Below are 18,552 nucleotides of genomic sequence, written 5' to 3' on the forward strand. Positions count from 1 at the left end.
AAGCTTACAATGCGCCACAATATGTGGGCATTGTGAGCTTTTAGAATAGATCTACTATTGTCTTTTAGTCTAGACAAAATATTAATATCGGTAATACAGTATGTATTGGATTTTCCCTTCTTTTTTTTTTAAGAAAATGTTTTGAATTGTCTTTATTTTTTCTGATTTATTTCTCCTTTTGTACATGAGAGTATGGGCAGGAATTGGGGTGTGGCGATAACACACATAGAGGCTGGGATGGTACATGTATTGTAGGTTTGTTTGATAAACATCTAAACACATTACCTTCGCCATCAGTCAGTGACTTGAGTAAACCAGCAAATCACCCTGTTCGGCAACATATTATTAACACGCCGTCACCCGTTCCGAACACTGGGCCTGCAATCGCGGCGTGGGACGTAATGAGAAACACACGCACGCACGCACGCACGCACGCACGCACGCACGCACGCACGCACGCACGCACGCACACACACACACACACACACACACTGACTGCCGCGGCCCGCGCTTAGCATGCTAATGCACTCCATTAGCCTGGGCTGCTGCACATAGCCGAGAAGATCAGACCAGGCCATGTTGAACGACACATAACACAGCGATTGATGTGTACATTAAAGTCATCGCCGAGAAGAGACCCCACAGCGGCGGTAATGACCCCCCCCCCCCCCACACACACACACACACACACACAATACTGATTGGCTTTCCCAGTCGTTCGTAGGCTACAAAGTGGTGCTGCACTGTTTCATTTGGAAATTGGCCTAGGCTGGGATTTGTTTAATGCCAGTGTTAGCTACTGTTGTGGATTTGTGCAGCTAGAATGAATGTGTACTGTCTCATCTATGCATGGCTGGGGGTTAGAGTATAACTCTATTAGATTGGGGTTAGCTGGGGGTAGATGAATCAATTCCTTTACAGTTATGTGTCGGTGTTGTTTTTTCTTTTTTACTTTTTTCTTCTCCCTTTTGAATAATGTTTCAAGCAAATGGCCGTTAAGTAAGTGTTCTTTAAAGGCAGCTCTAGTGACTGTATTGGCAGCTCTTTCCATTAACGATGCTCCTTCAGCTGAATCTCAATGGTGTGGAGACAAGGATTCTCTTAAGCCTGATTTATGCACCTCCAAAGTATGTATCAGGCTGCAGAATACAAATGCTTTGAATACAAATGCAGAATGTCCCATTTACAAGTTTTCAAACGTATAAAAGTCTTTTGAAAATATCAGCTATTTTCAAAAATGTATATAGGGTTGAAGTGTTTAATGTATCCTTTCTAATAATAATCAATCTACAAAGTAACTACATAGTAACTAAAGTTTTCAAATAAATTTAGTGGAGTACATTTACTAAAGTACTTAGTCACTTTACACCACTGTTTTTGAATAGCCAACAAATACATGGATAAGATAACTATCATTTTAAGTGGTTAAAAACTAGTGATGTGATGGTCCCCAGCGAAACTACTCATGCTGGGGACCCCCTGGAACCCACTCTGAGAACCATTGCTTCATTGTGTGGCGTTGAGTCCCTCTTATGTTCATAACGTGTTGTTGTTTGTTACATTAGACAGACATACAGCCAGCACTGTTCGTCTGGAAAGCTGATTTACAGTCATTTTAAACAGTGGTGCAAATGGAGATGTGGTTATTGGGTGTATTCATCCTTTACTAAGCAGTTGGGTAAGCATTTGCTTTAGCTTAATCTACAGAATGCAGGAGCAATGAGGGAAGAGGACTTTAATATAAATAAACTCCTAAAGCATTTGCAGATAAGTGCTTAACATAGTTATTATAGTTTTGAAATATTCATCTGTTTTCCTTTTTCATTTCATTTTGGTGTTTGATTTAAGTTTAGTTTTATTTAGTCTTATTAGTGCATATGTAGTTTTATATTTGGTTTTAGGAACAGACTAGTTTTATTTAGTTTTAGTTTTCAAGGAAAGTCTTGATTTCATAGAAGCTGGGGCGGTTACAAAAACATTCAAACAGACTCTATTGGTTAAACCCAGAGCCCTCTATTGGAGATTCGTGCCAACCTTGTTCACTTCATTGGGCCAGGTCTTCTACATACACATCTATTGGCGAATAGTGACAAAGCGCCAACCGGAAGTTTACGGAATGCATTGGAGTGAAAGAGGGAAAAGTGACATTTCGAGTCACATGAACCACGTGACCGGCACTGTTTCTGACCCCGCTTTGGCAGAACTCTCTAATACAAGGCTCTGGTTAGACGGTTAGACCTATAACCAGAGTAGTGTCAAGGTGATATGCCTGCCCTACATTTGCATACTGGGTTGTGAGCTTGTAGATCTGCTATTTCCACTAATTTTGAAAATGGTTGAATATATACGAAAATAATGATTATGACGATTAAGACAAAATAATTGCAATTAGACGATTATGTAATAATTGTGACAGGTCTATCTATGTACGCAAGGCACAACGCTAAAATGCTTTGTCTGGTCTCCGGCAGGTTCCTGGAGCTGGAGAGCAGCGGGCAGCGCAGCGAGGTGCGTCTGCACTACCGCACCAAGGGCCAGCAGGCACACACTGAGGTGTTCCCCTACAGCCTGGCCGACGGCCAGTGGCACAAGGTGTCCGTAGCCGTCAGCGCCTCGCACGTCATACTGCACGTGGACTGCAACAGGTAAACACTGCACTGCTGCCTGCAAATGACACACTGTCAAGTCTTTAGCGTAGGATCACTGACACATGCAGTGGTGGAAAAAAGTACAATAATGTGTTACTTAAAGGTGTTATGTCACGCCCCAAAATATGACGACATGCTACAGTAGGTCACGTGGTCTTTCTCCAAACAGTCTGAAAAGGGAGCGGGACCGTATCAGCCTCTGCACAGAGTGACTGACTGCCTAGTAGTGAATGTATACTTCGTCCGTCGTACGAATAGACAAGCTCACAAGTCACAACATGTCGCGTTGAAGCACGGTTATTTTCTCTCACCACACACATTTTGTGTTCGAAAGTGGCATTTTCACCTCGTACAGCTTCTGTGGGGGTAGTTTCAGAATATAATGATATGCACACTTAACTCCGCCCCAGCCCCCCATATTAGCCAATCAAATTAGTTTATTGCAGTTACTGTACAGAAAGTACCACTTTCAGCATAGTAACTGCAATACATTTATTTGATTGGGTAATCAAAGATAAATTCACTTGACATCATCAAAAATATTAGATAGACTTTACTATTGAAATGCTGATGAAATGTGACGTTAACAACATGTATACTTTACTTTGAGTGATAAGGCTAGTTGGCTGGTGGGGGGTTTTCATTAAATGTGTGGGAATGTATAACTGGACATTATGGAGCTGTTCCAGCCAGTATTCATATATATACGCGTAGACTTGCCAAAATCACTAAATAAACTGCTTAAATTTGAGGCATAAATCAGCTTGGTCTGTTCCTTCCCCTGCCAATGCTCAATGCCCATGTGTAATTGTAGAATGATTGGCCAAGCCATTGAGGAGAGAAATGCACAGTATGCAGACAGACAGACAGACAGACAGACAGACAGGCAGGCAGGCAGGCAGATGGACAGATAGGATGTTTTCTCCATTCTATAGGAGGATGATAACGGCTTTGGTTTATTTTAAGCAGCAGTCGACAAAACGGAAATGTTTCAGCCTTGTGCCAACCGCCAAAAAGATCACTTTACAGCACCTTTACAGTGTTGTTTTTGACAGCAAATTTTGATTTAGTTTTAGTCATAGTCTTTTGAATAACATATCATTCAGTTTTAGTCATAATTTAGTCACCTGAAAAGTTTTAGTTTTAGTCTAATTTTAGTTGACTAAATCTACAGTTGACTTAGTCAACTAAAATGATTTTGGCAGGCCTTGATGGCATCGTAATGATTGATTTTACACTTGGTTGCATGCTGAAAATAGCCGATCTACAACACGTTGTGAGCTTTTAGATCTGCTATTTTCAGCAAGCAACACCTGAGAGCAGTGAAAAAGTGAAGAAGAAAAAAACGCAGTCGACACACATTTTTCGTCATTGTTTTAGTCGACGAAATCAACACTGCTCCTTTAACTGGCATGCATTTTTACTCTGAAGGATCTACGAGAGGGTGGTGGAGATGCCGTACATGGACATACCTGAGGACACATCCTTCTGGGTCGGACAGAGGAACGGTGCCCACGGCCTCTTCAAGGTTGGCATTACTTTAAAAAACAACCTTCTATTAACAAGTGATAAATGATTCAGATCAAGGCAAGGGCCAAGTTATGCATGATTTATAATTCATTTAGTGCAGGTAAAGTATGCAAAAAATAGCCAATCTACAAGCTCTCAACATGCTTTGTAAGCTTGTAATTAGTTGTAGATAGTCAGATAGATAGATAGATAGATAGATAGATAGATGAACACTGGTAGATACTTGTTTGATACTTATTTGCACGACTCCCACACACAAGTATAACTGCCTTATCGAATATTGACCTTTGCACCAGAGTGTCTTTTTTCACTTTTCTTTTTTCCTTTTTTATCGCTACAAACTTGTTTTCGCAGAATTTTAATTGCACTTCTCAGCAGTCGCCTTTGGTGTAATGCGCAGGTCGCTAACAGGCCCAGTAGGAAGTCACTATTTTTGTTTTTGCCGTCATTGTTTGTTCCCTCGCCTCACTCTCTGCTTCTAAAACAACGGAGGTAATTATCCCGGCAGTCTCTCCCGATACTGAGGAGAAATCATTAAATAGCCTCTGGACGATGCTCATTAAATGTTGGCCTTATTGTTTATCTGAAGTGGAGACAATAATTTGGCGTCTCGCAGGCTAGCTGCTCTGCACGTCATCGTCATCAGCGCCCAATCCGTCCCCCCCAGGGGGGGAAGTGGCCGGGGTTGTAATGTTGGCTTTATCGGCAACTGGAAACTATTTTAATCACAGGGGGGCGTTTGATTTGATGCCTGGCACCTACAATATAGGATGCTGTCTCTCTCTCTCTCTCTGTGTGTGTGTGTGTGTGTATGTGTGTGTGTGTGTGTGTGTGTGTGTGTGTGTGTGTGTGTGTGTGTGTGTGTGTGTGTGTGTGTGTGTGTGTGTGTGTGTGTGTGTGTGTGTGTGTGTGTGTGTGTGTGTGCACGCGCGCGCGCGCGCGCGTGTACTTGCATTACTATACGGGCGAGGAACAAAAGTTTCAAATTTGTACATTTTTTCAAAAGTAAAGCCCTGCTTCATCATACAAAGCCATCACACAAAAGTAGTGAAAACAGCCGATCTAGTGAAAACAGCCGATTTGCAAGCACACGTTGTGTGCTTGTAGATCAGCTGTTTACGCTAGTTTAAATCCTTTTTAAAATGATAAATACCTGTCCAACGGTTTTGGACTTACAAGGTTTGTCCAAAACAACGACGATTTGAGAAATAGACGTTGTGAGAATCGTTTTCCTGGTCCTCTCAAGAGAGATGTTGGTTTTAATGCATGAGTATTCCAATTAGAAAAAGACTCAGGTTGGGGTTTAGGAATTAAACATTTAGAGGTTAAGGGTTAGGGTTAGAACTGTCTGTTGGTCCTTAGTCGGGATTTACACGCTCACAACGTGTGGCGCTGCGATGCATTGTGAGCTTGTAGAACAGCTTTTTTTTGTTATTGACTATGTTCAGCTATTTTCAATGCCGTCCTTAAACTATCGATGTCCTCACTAGTATAATATTGCAAGTGTGTGTGTGTGTAGGTACGTGCACAGTGGTAATTGGCAGATGAAAGAAGACCTTGAGGTCGGCACTAATCTTGACGTGACGGCCCCTCCCCCTCCGTCTCTCTGAAGCCCTGATTGAGTGGCTTTATGGAAACACAGTCGTCCCCCCTTAAAACACATCGCTTAATTAACATCTGCGTTGACACACATATACGTGCTCGCACACACGTCTTTGTTTGAATGTGGGTGTCAGTTGAAAACTTGAAAACTTTCTTTATCAGTGATGGCAAAGACTTTTTTTAATCTCAAGTAGAGTATTTGTATCTCCGTTTAGCAGACCAGCATAGTATTTTCTTTGCAGCCTGCTCTCAAAATGTAAACTTGTATTGACAAGCTGTCATTCTGCCATTGTTAATATAGAAAATGAAATAAGCCTATAGTCTTGTCAGTTGTCAGTATTGTAGTTAGAATATTCACGACTTGAACCACATTTATGGACAACAAATACAGCTGGCATATCAAATATTGCAACATGAAATGAAATAATCATAGTCCCTATGTCATGTCCAATAGCTGAATGGGAAGCAATCATGAATTGAGTACAGAGGACCCCAATGTAAACAAGTCTTAGTGCTTTCTTGGGTTTATATCCTATTTGTAGACCTTGTATCTGAACTGTACTGTCCTGTGCTTTTCCTATTCGAACTGCTAATAAAGAGTATTCAATCAATCTGCTGAAAACTCAATTTCACCCGCAGGATCAAAAAGGTCTTAATTATTAGTATTATTAGTCCCTGACTGGCTGCCAATTTCAAACAAGGCAGTTGCTATGCAACGCTTACATTTGTATGTCTTTATTCCAGTTTGTCAGTGTCAGTGTGCAGATCAGCCGGTCAACCTTGTAGAAGGTCATTAAACCACACCGTTGCTGTTTGGAGATTTTAAAGAGATTAAAAACGAAACAAAAAATAAAATAAAAAACACCAATCATCAAAGCATTTGACAGTCCTTGATGATGTTTGCTTTATTTTTTATAGTCGCAATTATCTCATTTTGTCTTTTAAACTTAAAATATAATATAAGGAGTAGTTCAGCATTTAAATCCTATATCATCTCTGTCAGGTGAAACCATGTCTTTTCAAGATAAAATTCTATAGCAACAGTAGCAGAAAACAAAAAACACTAGGGCAGGGGTTCTCAAAGTGCGGCCCGGGGGACCCCTAGGAGTCCTTGAGGGGGATTTCAGCCGGACCTGAACTTAAATGATTAACAGTTAGGAACAGTGCTTAATTTTTGGAGCTGTGTGAAGCACAGGCTCCCTATACGTGGCCGTGTGGGTCTGTGTGTCTGTGTGTCTGTATGTAGCCTGAACTTCCTAAACTTCGGCACGCCACTAGTCCCACAGTTTTGCCACCACACACTCGCGCCATATGTCAAATCGACCGGCTTACTCGGGAATCGTGGGCTATTACTTTTCTAAGAGAAAGGTTTCTATAGTTTAATTGATATTAATTTATTAGTGAATTAATTTTCCCCCATTGACTTATAATGGGAATTGCAAAAACTCACATTCAATTATTTGTCTCTCGCAAACCATAGGGGCTAGAGTTTCAAGACTTGGAGAGGAGGTTCATAATGATTTCAAGGATTAAATAAAAAATAATTAGTGTCATTTGGCCGCATGGTGCGCCATAACACCCCACTTTACGTTTTGGCCTGTAACTCTTTGAACCGGTAGGTCGGACAATTAAAAATATTTTTTTCCCTGGATTCCTTGGGTCATGACGCATCTCCCCATATAGGCCACGCCCATTTGCGCCATGATAGATTTTTCCGCCATCTTGAATTTTCTCCAAAACACACTTTTTTGCTCCTTTTCCTACATATTTTCTTCAAATGTCACAAAAATCGGTACACATGATCCACACACACACACACACACACACACACACACACACACACACACACACACACACACACACACACACACACACACACACACACACACAGACACACACACACACACACACACACACACACACACACAGCTCCACTTCACACGGGTGTGATTTTTTTTCAATCATTAGGTGTCTCATGGGTCTGACACAAAATCAGCTCCAGCACAAATGAAGCCCTGGTTAGAAACCAAATGTACACTCTCAGAGTTGTGGGGGTCCATGGCCTAATGCTTTATTTTTCTATCAATTACACACCCCGTAAAGTATTGAATTCATGAAGAATTCTGTTTAGTTTTTGTCACATTCCTCAGCCTATAATTTGATGAATTAGGTCAGGGGTTCTCAAACCTTTTTGTAGCACAACCCCTATATTTGGGGCGATCACCCCACTCCCCCCCGCTCTTGAAAACTCTGTGAGGGTAGAGATTACAGATGGATCTAAATGGACCACTTATTGTACCACCCCCCATAAGCATTTAGCCAGAACATGTTGCTAGTAGTACTTTAACTTATTGCAACAAGAATTTTGTGATCCAACTCTCGATAACTGGTCTGGTTGTCTTTCTGGAATCTCCCACTCCGAGCGAGCTGGTCGGTAATGTTACATCGCATCACGATCGAATTTTAACAATGTGAGGGGTACAGATGGGAACTATTGGTCATGAATTTGTACCACCCGCTGATATTAAACATAATCCTAGGAAAATCGTTTATGAACAGTTTAAAATCAGTTTGTCTCTACTAAGCCTCTGCTTACAAAGGGCTTGTGAATGTGTGTGTTGGCTTCAAAGTCTAGTGCTCTGTTCTGCTTTGTGTTGGGGGCGGAAACTGTGTGTGTGTGTGTGTGAGTGCGGGCGTTGTCAGAGGTAATTGAGTGTTCCGTTCTCTTCACGCGATCGACAAACAACCTCACTTTTTTTCAAGCCTTTCTTGATTAAAATGTATTCATTCTTTTTCTGGTTGCCAATATGCGCGACCCCAACGGCACCTTCCCGCGACCCCACTTTTGGGTCGGGACCATAGTTTGAGAACCACTGGGTTAGGTCAACAGAAGACTCAGTAGGAACTCTTTCACTCTCATGAGGGATACGTCATGAAGTGTGTCATAAAAAAATAAATAACTACTGCTTTAATATAACATAAACAAACAAAATGGGGGTCCTTAAAATGAAATAAAAATCACACCCGGTGAAGTGGAGCTGTGTGTGTGTGTTGTGTGTTGTGTGTGTGTGTGTGTGTGTGTGTGTGTGTGTGTGTGTGTGTGTGTGTTGTGTGTGTGGTGTGTGTGTGTGTGTGTGTGTGTGTGTGTGTGGATCATGTTGTACGATTTTTGTGACATTTGAAGAAAATATGTAGGAAAAGGAGCAAAAAAAGTGTGTTTTGGAGAAAATTCAAGATGGCGGAAAATCTATCATGGCGCAAAATGGGCGTGGCACTATATGGGGAGAGATGCGTCATGACCCAAGGGAATCCAGGGAAAAAAATATTTTTAATTTTCCGACCTACGGTTCAAGAGTTAACAGGCCAAAACGTAAAGTGGGGTGTTATGGCGCCACCATGAGGCCAAATGACACAATTATTTTTTTATTTAATCCTTGAAATCATTATGAACTCTCCTCTCCAAGTCTTGAAACTGTAGCCCCTGTGGTTGCGAGAGACAAATAATTGAATGTGAGTTTTTTGCGATTCCCATTCTAAGTCAATGGGGAAAATTAATTCACTAATAAATTAATATCAATTAAACTATAGAACCTTTCTCTTAGAAAAGTAATAGCCCACGATTCCCGAGTAAGCACGGTCGATTTTGACATATGGCGCGAGTGTTTGGTGGCAAAACTGTGGGACTAGTGGCGTGCCGAAGTTTAGGAAGTTCAGGCTACATACACACAGACACCACACACAGACAGACACACAGACCCACACAGCCACGTATAGGGAGCCTGTGTTTCACACAGCTCCAAAAATCACACCCGTGTGAAGTGGAGCTTGTGTGTGTGTGTGTGTGTGTGTGTGTGTGTGTGTGTGTGTGTGTGTGTGTGTGTGTGTGTGTGTGTGTGTGTGTGTGTGTGTGGTGTGTGAGTTGTGTGTGTGGGATCATGTGTACCGATTTTTGTGACATTTGAAGAAAATATGTAGGAAAAGGAGCAAAAAGTGTGTTTTTGGAGAAAATTCAAGATGGCGGAAAATCTATCATGGCGCAAATGGGCTGTGGACTATATGGGCGCGAGTGTGTGGTGGCAAAACTGTGGGACTAGTGGCGTGCCGAAGTTTAGGAAGTTCAGGCTTACATACACACAGACAGACAGACAGACAGACACACACACACACAGACCCACACGGCCACGTATAGGGAGCCTGTGTTTCACACAGCTCCAAAAAGTTTGGGAACACCTGACTGCACTATAGAGACAGCACCATACTGTAGCTACATGGCCATTCATTGTACACTGTTGCATCAGTATTATCTTCTCTTCTTTGCTGCTAGTATGCTTAGCGAACAGCACAATTGCCATCGTCTCCCATATTCTTTGGCTTTTGCCATGAAATCATTTTCCGCAGGATTTTTTTATTTTATTTTTTTCTAATTCACGGGCCGGCAAATTGAAGTGGCAAGACAATTTAAAAAAACAATTTCTCCTAAGTTGCACACTCCACTTCTGTAAGGGAAATAAAATGCTCCTCAAGGGATTGGAGATTGGGTTACCATGGCGACTATACTGTGTGTGTGATTGTGTGTGTGTGTGTGTGTGTTGTGTGTGTGTGATGTGTGCTGTGTGTGTGTGTGTGTGAGTGTGTGTGTGTGTGTTGTGTGTGTTGTGTGCGTGTGCGCGTGCGTGCGTGCGTGCGTATCGAAGCCAGTGGTTGAAAGGCTGGCAATCAAATTATATATGTGTATTTTTCCAGATTATGCTTATCATTGGGGATCGGGCAATCACTGGGAAAACAGAAATAGCTGTTTTTATATATTGAACATCACTCCGGCATCATATCGTCGTTGTCGAGTGGAAACCTCGTATCTCCAAGTTTCAAATTTGCACGTTCTTTCGCAAAAGTAAAGCCCTTATTCATCATGCAAGGCTGTTGCACACAAAAGAGCAGATCTACAGATTGTAGATTGGCTGTTTTCACTAGTTTAAATCATTTTTAAAATGATAAATACAAAACAAACGGTTTTGGACATACAAGGTTTCCACCCGACAACAACGATATGCTTCAATTTATATCAAATATTAGAGTTCGTTTCCAATTTAACGAGGACGAGTTCGTCGGCGAGGCGACCGGGCGGAAACTCAAGATGAAGTTGTCAAGCGTACCCGTCTCCCCGCAGAACTGAAATGCCTGTTTTTCACTTGCAGTCACGTTTATTAGTGTGAGACTATACTGTAGTACTATAGTCTGACTTTATTCCATCCATCCATCTTTCCAGATAAACCTTTTTTTGCCGCGCTACTCCTCCCACAGTTTTGGTGGCACCCGTTTGAGCCATATGTCAAATCGACCGGCTTCATCGGGACACGTAGGGGTGCATTTTGTTAAGAGATATGTTAAATAGTTTAATTAATATACATTTATTCTTGAATACATTTTCTCCATTGACTTTAATTCAACCTATTTAGACCTAGAATTATTGAATGCTTTAACCAGTGAAAAATAGCAGATATACAAGCTCACAGCGCGGCACCGAGTGCCGCGCTGCGAGCTTGTAGATCTGCTATTTTTGAAAAAGTCGTGAAAATGTGTGCAAATCTTTGAATATATGTATTTTCAAAGCAAACTAAAATTTTGCTTCTGGGTGGTCCCTGGAACTAAATGTTTTGAGATGGGGGTCCGTGGCCAAATAAATATCATTTTGGGAGTCCTTCACATGAAAAGGTTTGAGAACCACTGACATAGTAGTCTCTCAAGAACAGACTAACTGAGCTCCATTTAAGTGAAAAGGACCTTTTCTTTGACGAATGCTGGCCAGATTGCTGACATAGAAACATAGGGTTTTCAAAAAATCTTAGAAGGATTCAAAAGACACTTATAGAATCTGGTCAAAATTCAAATTTTCACGATAAAAAAAGAAAATAGCAGATCTACAAGCTCGCAGCGCGGCACTCGGTGCCACGCTTTGAGCTTGTATATCTGCTATTTTTCAATAGTTAAAGCATGAAATAATGATACACAATAATGTGTACCCGTTCTAAATGGGTTAAAAGAAAATAATACTTTTCCCAAATATGGAGCTGACAGACAGGGACAAGGACTGACACAGAGATCTCCATATATGGCCATTAATTTATTCGAGAATTCATTTTCCCCATTGACTTGAATGGGGAAAATTCATCATTTGCAAGTGTGACCGCGTCACGGCAACCACACTTGCAATTTCCAATTGCATCTTTCTAGTTCATTATTCCATTTGTTGTTTGGCTTTAATTGTGTGAAGTCAGTGTTTACCAATAAGGGTGTGTGTGTGTGTGTGTGTGTGCGTGTGTGTGTGTGTGTGTGTGTGCGTGTGCGTGTGCGTGTGTGTGTGTGCGTGCGCGTGTGTGCGTGTGTGTGAGCAGGGAGTGATGCAGGATGTGGAGGTGCTGGTGATGCCTCAGGGTTACATCTCACAGTGTCCTGATCTCAACAGAAGTGAGTATGGAGCATGACGTGTATCATCGTATTTCACCCAAAATGTATCACATACATTATAGATCGATAGCAGATCTACAAGCTCACAATGTGTTGCATTGCGACACATTGTGAGCTTGTAGATTAGCTATTTTCAAATGGCCAACATTGATATATGGCTGAAGTGTTTCGTAATAATCAAATCTACAAAGTAACGAGTAAACTAAAGTGTTTACAATAGTGTGTACAATATTTCAATCAGAGCAGTTGCGTCAGTTCAGAAAAAGCTAAGGTATGGCAACATGACTGGTGTGTTGCGCGCGTGCAAGACACCAGTCATGTTGCCATACCTTAGCAACAGGCATGATACATTTATTTCAAGGAGTACATTTTATTTTTTTCCCCCGTTTCAATGGTTTCTTGGGCTGGATATGGCAGCCTGGAACGGTTGTTCAAGTGCATTGCACCTGTGCAGCTGACCTGCGGAACCTGGGAATATACCATTTTAGTAAAAGTATTGGAAATTGGAAAAACTCAAGTAAATTACAGATATCTCAAAACTGTAGTTACAGTACTTAAGTAAATGTATTTATTAAAAAATATAAACATTTTCCGCTTCATAATTTATTCAGAAGTCCTTTTTGTTATTTCTATGAAAAAGGACAAATAAATACTCCCCGAACCCATGCAGGTGTGGAATATCACTTTTGATTTGATTATGAATAATGATTGTGCCACATTATGCGACAGACATGATTTGAATTGATCTGCCATTAGAGAAAGGGCAAAGCAAATTGTTAGCTTAGTCATTCTCATGAATGTTTTGGTGGCAGAACATTCCGGGGGCTTTGAAAAAAAAAGGTAAAAGTATGTTTTAACTGCAGTCTGAATATTCACGATCAAAGAGTCATTTCAACCTGACTCTAAATTATGTGCATAATTCTTAACTATGATGGTGGCAGATATTGCAGTATATGTCAGGTTATATACTGTATTTTTTATTGTAAAATGTGTCAGTGCATTTCTTTTCTGTGTTCTGTGGCAGACAGTTTAATATCCTTTCTCCCATAATGCAGCTTGCCCGACCTGTAATGACTTCCACGGCCTTGTGCAGAAGATCATGGAGCTTCAGGATATTCTTGCCAAAACATCCAGCAAGGTAATGTCATGACGTTTAAGCATTATAGTATTGCTGTCGGGCAGAAACCTCTTATCTCCATATTCTAACTTTGTGTTTTTTCATAAATTAATGTCCTACTTGATCATACTACACTAACTACAGCATCACACTAAAGCATCAAAAGTAGCAGATCTACATGTACAAGCTCGAAGCGCGTCTACCCCATAGACTGTAAAAAAAATATGGACGGTGCGAAGCCATTGGTTTCTATGCTGCGAAAATGATGTTTTTTTGTCCCTTGTATGGGAGTCGCCATCATTGTTTTAATGGTACCCAAGGAATCATAAGGAATGCTATTGGCTGCCAACGGTCACGTTGAACCGCAGGGATACATGGGAGAATGTGGTGTTGCGCCTCCCGAAATACAGCACCCGAAGAAGAACACAGCAGGCTGGTATCAGTTTAGTTGGCCACGCCCCCCGCAACTTTATCATCAATTTTAACATAAATGGGACCATATTTGCACAAAACGCATATCATGGTGATTGAAAGGCAGTTTTTCACTAGCGACAGGAACCATAAAGTATTTATGACAATGTTTATTAAAGCTATACTGTGTAAGTTGCTAAACTAGTGGTCAATCGCGGTATTGCTTTTTTCGTCCGTTTTTCGCCCGGAGTCACCGCGGACCACCGGAGCGGCGCCACAAACCACCGCAACCGATACGAATCCATGGAGTGGTAGAACGTAATTTTCTGAGCAGGATTTGGGGAATAAGAGGTTAAGAATCCTTCACCATCGTAAACACTGGTTGCTGAGGGAAGCTACTTCCTGAAGAGTCGGTTATTGGCCGGTAGTGTATCATGTGTGTATGATCTGCGATGTGATTGGCCAACGTATACACAACGTATACAGATGATGCAGATTACGTCATTTTGCCGGGAAATCCCACCCCTGTCACTGCTAAGAAGAAAACATATAAAGAGAAGGCTTCAGAGGCTGAAAATAACGGAGTGGGTGTACTAAAACCTTAGCGATTTAACAGTTAGGACAATTTTAAGATTTGTTTTATAAAAAAAGTTACATGGTTAGAAAATCAAAGGGGAAAATGAATGGGGTCCAATGGAGAAAATCCTTTTTTGGTACCTCGCGGGGGAAAACAGAGCAACTAGCGGCCAATCATGGGATCATTCTCTTCCGGGAAAGTGTCATGAATAATCCAGGCAAAAACAACCCTGGTCTACCCCCTCCCTAAAACAAACAGTATGACACTTTGGCATTGCCAGGGAATACACACACAAAGGGAATTGGCAGTGACTAGAAAATGAAAGAATAGAAGAACATGCACTCACATTTGCTTCCATAGCAACAACTGCAACAAACAGGCTGGCAGGCCTTTGACATTGGCTATATTGTTGGAAGCTACTGGACTGGTTGGAAGCTATCAAAACCTCCACCGGCAGTCAATCAGTCAGTCAGTCAGTCATTCTGTCCATCACGCCACGTCACACTTTTTCCCTACTGTTATCTCCGGCACCGTTGCCCCTATCCATGCCAAACTTTTCACACACAGTCCTTGGCTGGCAAACCACAACCTCCACCACTCATTTCTCACATGCCTGATTAGGGAGTCTTACTGGTTGTTATTGTTCTTATATTCCAGCAGGAATTATTGCTTTCTACAATTCGCGGTGCGAGGCGTTGTGCGCATGTAGATCTGCTATTTTCACCAGTTTTGTGCGACAGTCTTGTGTGATGAATGAACAGGGCTTTGCTTTATGAAAAAAAACTGCAAATTTGAAACCTGGATATACGAGGTTTCTGCCCGACAGTGATGATATCTATTGTTTTGTGTTGTTGTGGTTGTGGGGGGGAGCAGCTGTCTCGGGCCGAGGACAAGATGAATGGTCTGGACGGCTGCTACTGTGAGAGGACCTGCAGCGTCAAGGGGGTCGTCTACCGAGAGGACGAGGGCTGGACGGACGGCTGCAGGAACTGCACGTGCACGGTATGAGGTGCACGCCTATTCTTGTGTGTGTGTGGGTGTGTGTGTGTGTGTGTGTGTGTGTGTGTGTGCGCGTGTGCGCGTGCGTGCGTGCGTGCGTGCGTGCCAGTCTTGATTTTGATGTTATTTAGTTTTAGTCATATTTTATTCATCTGAAAAGTTTAAATTTTAGTTAGTTTTAGTAGACTAAATAAATCTACAGTTGATTTTGCAGAGACAAATGTATTTTGGCGGGCCTTGATGGTGTCGTAATGGCTGATTTTACACTTGGTTGCATGCCGAAAATTGCCAATCTACAAGCTCACAGCGAGCTTATACAGTAGATCTGCTATTTGCAGAGTGCAACACCAGAGCGCAACCAAACATAAAATGACTTCTCTTTTGGTTCTACTGGATCTCTTCTCCACCAGCTTGGGATCAGTAGCATTTCGGGTTTCTGAGTGGTCGGAGCGGAAACAACTTACGTCATGTTGTAGTCATCAGACGGACTATACTTTACCAAACCGGAAACTGTTTTAACCTAAAATTCCCCGCGCTCAAGGGCATAATTTTAGGCCCTACCCAATAAACCCCTTGATGCGACGTAGTTTTGCTTAATTTGGAAAAGTTTGTTTGGTATATTCAGCTTTTAGTCCAACTCGTAGCGACTGGATGCTTTCCTCTGAGGGAGAAAGTCTGGTGACGCGAGGTTACTATTTATATTGATCCCAAGCGATAGGATTGTGGGCTCCATTCTAAGCTATGAGGGCTGCTGGGTTCTGCTGGGGAAACTGGACAACAGGAGCATTTCTGCCTAAAGCCCCTATCATAGTAGGCACCGTGGTGATAAGCTATCCACCGCGGTGTAGTCTTTTTAAGTCATAAATCTCCAACATTACGCCATTACTCGCGGTGAAGGGCTATCCACCGCGAACCCCGACACATCTCTCTGTTTTTACTATCAGACAGATCGGCATATCACCCCGTTCACTGACTGGTCGATCTAGACCAGTCAGTCACAGTGATAGGACTTCACCGTGACTGACTATGATGGCCTCCACTTGTTTTCTCACTTTAGGTGGATAGCTGATCACCTAAAATTTGCGGTGATAGGCTCTTCACCGCAGACTCTGATAAGGGCTTAATAGACCCATGGACAGTCTTTTGGGATCAATATAAGTAGTGAAGTGAGCCTAGATATTATTTAGGGCAGAGTTGTCCTTTAAAGAGGCATTCCTTACCAAGATGCTAATGTAGTAAGTAAGTACCAACATCTAGAGGATGCTATTATGCAGCTTGCTTACTAACGTGAACTGCTTGTGTTCATATTTGGAAGCCTGCAGATTGCATGAATTCCCAAGCCGAGAGCTACTGTATAAGGGAGGGAGGGAGGGAGAGAGAGAGACAGACACAGTGTGTGAGACAGTTTTTGCATTAACTGCGACAACTGCCGGTTCTTTTAATTCAAAGCTAGAATTTGTGTGCCGCTGACTTTCATTGATGTTTTTAATTAATTTCTCGTGCTGCACTGTAACTTTATTTTATTTCTCTCTCTTTTTCCTTTGAGCTCATTCTAATTTTCCATCTTTCCTTTCTTCTTTAATAGCTAATTTGAATTTATAATGGAATTCTTTTTTGCGCTTTATGTTAATTCTTTTAACCCATTAAGAATGGAAAGCATCCGTGTCATTTTAGATTTGAGCTAAAATGCATTATTTTACACTTTGGCTAATCAAACATAGCAGATATACAAGCTCATAGCGCGTCACTTCGTGCCACACTACAAGCTTGTAGATCATAGGCATAGTGTTTTATTTCAATTTTATCGTTGTTTAGTCACCTTTACAATGAGGTACAGCTTGTAACCATCAGGCATTCGTGGAATGAGCAACACAGCCATATACGTGTGGGGGTCCACATGTTGAAAGCTGCAATTTTATCGTTGTTTAGTCACCTTTACAATGAGGTACAGCTTGTAACCATCAGGCATTCGTGGAATGAGCAACACAGCCATATACGTGTGGGGGTCCACATGTTGAAAGCTGGTATAAAAGGACCAGCTTACACCTTATTTTTGCATTTCCTGAAATGTTACGGCTTTGGTCATACAAGGTTTCCCTCGGACAGCACAATATGTGATTTCCAACCATTGCACCCTAGGGTAGTGGTGCAAGAAGGCACTGATCTCATTGAGTGGCAGCCAGAAGCGTTCGGTACATGAGACTGACTGACTGACTGACTGACTGACTGACTGACTGACTGGTGTGGAATCAGTTTTCACCGAACATTTATACATAGTTTTTGAGCAGTGCAAACTGATCCTACATGTTAGCACTAAATCAGGGGTCTTCAACGTTTTCAGGCCAAGGACCCCTTAATTGAGAGAGAGTTGAAGCAGGGACCACCACAACCTGTTCATAGATTCAATATAGTTTCATTGTTTGACAGCACAATCGTCAGTGTATTTTGGATTCATGTCAATTTGTGATTTCAGATATTTAACCACTTGAACCGTCAACACTTAATAAACTTGACCTTTCACTCTGTACTTAGTCTGCTCTTTTACCCCTCTACAACAAACGTCTTCGCCGAAAATAGCCGATCTACAAGCTCTCAGAACATGGATGCTAGGGTTCAAGTGGTTAAAAAAGGAGAAAAAGGTTTCTATCACACAAAGATTTGGAGAACCCCCTGTAGTAACTCTTGAGGACCACCTAGGGATCCCGGACCCCCTGTTGAAGACCTCTGCACTAAATGCTAAGCGGTTTCTTACGGCCGCACTACCCCGCTATTTGCGCCTGCAGGAGGTGTGGTCGTGTTGTTGCGTTTTCCCTAAAATTGCTAACTTGCCCAAACATGTTTAGGAAACATATCAGATTTTAATCCCACCCGCTACACCAAATGTATTTGTTAGAGTGCACGCCTGCAATGGATATGTCAAGGAGTCGTACTGCCTGGGCGCCAGTGTTGATTTCAAAGCTCACAACGCGTCGCAATGCGACGCGTTGTGAGCTTGTAGATCAGCTATTTTCAGCACACAACCAAGTGTAAAATCAGTCATTACGATGCCATCAAGGCCTGCCAAAATACATTTCAGTTGACTAAATCAACTGTAGATTTAGTCGCCTAAAATCTTATGATATTTAGTCGACTAAAATTAGACTAAAACTAAAACTTTTCAGGTGACTAAATTATGACTAAAATGTAATTATATTTTATTCAAA

At 41.8% G+C, this 18,552-nt stretch overlaps 1 protein-coding gene across 1 annotated transcript in view; it reads left to right on the forward strand.

Moving 5' to 3' along the window:
* The window catches only part of nell2a (neural EGFL like 2a), a gene marked incomplete at both ends in the record, with an annotated part of 221,277 nt that overhangs the window by 40,016 nt on the left and 162,709 nt on the right, over nt 1–18,552 (forward strand). The window contains 5 exons of the mRNA XM_080737060.1: nt 2,472–2,645; nt 4,080–4,176; nt 12,173–12,245; nt 13,301–13,383; nt 15,224–15,352. Coding sequence (XP_080593186.1) covers nt 2,472–2,645; nt 4,080–4,176; nt 12,173–12,245; nt 13,301–13,383; nt 15,224–15,352 — 556 coding nt within the window. The remainder of the gene's footprint in view (nt 1–2,471; nt 2,646–4,079; nt 4,177–12,172; nt 12,246–13,300; nt 13,384–15,223; nt 15,353–18,552) is intronic.

The sequence above is a fragment of the Nannobrachium achirus genome, assembly GCF_963921795.1.
Source record: "Nannobrachium achirus genome assembly, chromosome: 11".
NCBI lineage: Eukaryota > Metazoa > Chordata > Actinopteri > Myctophiformes > Myctophidae > Nannobrachium > Nannobrachium achirus.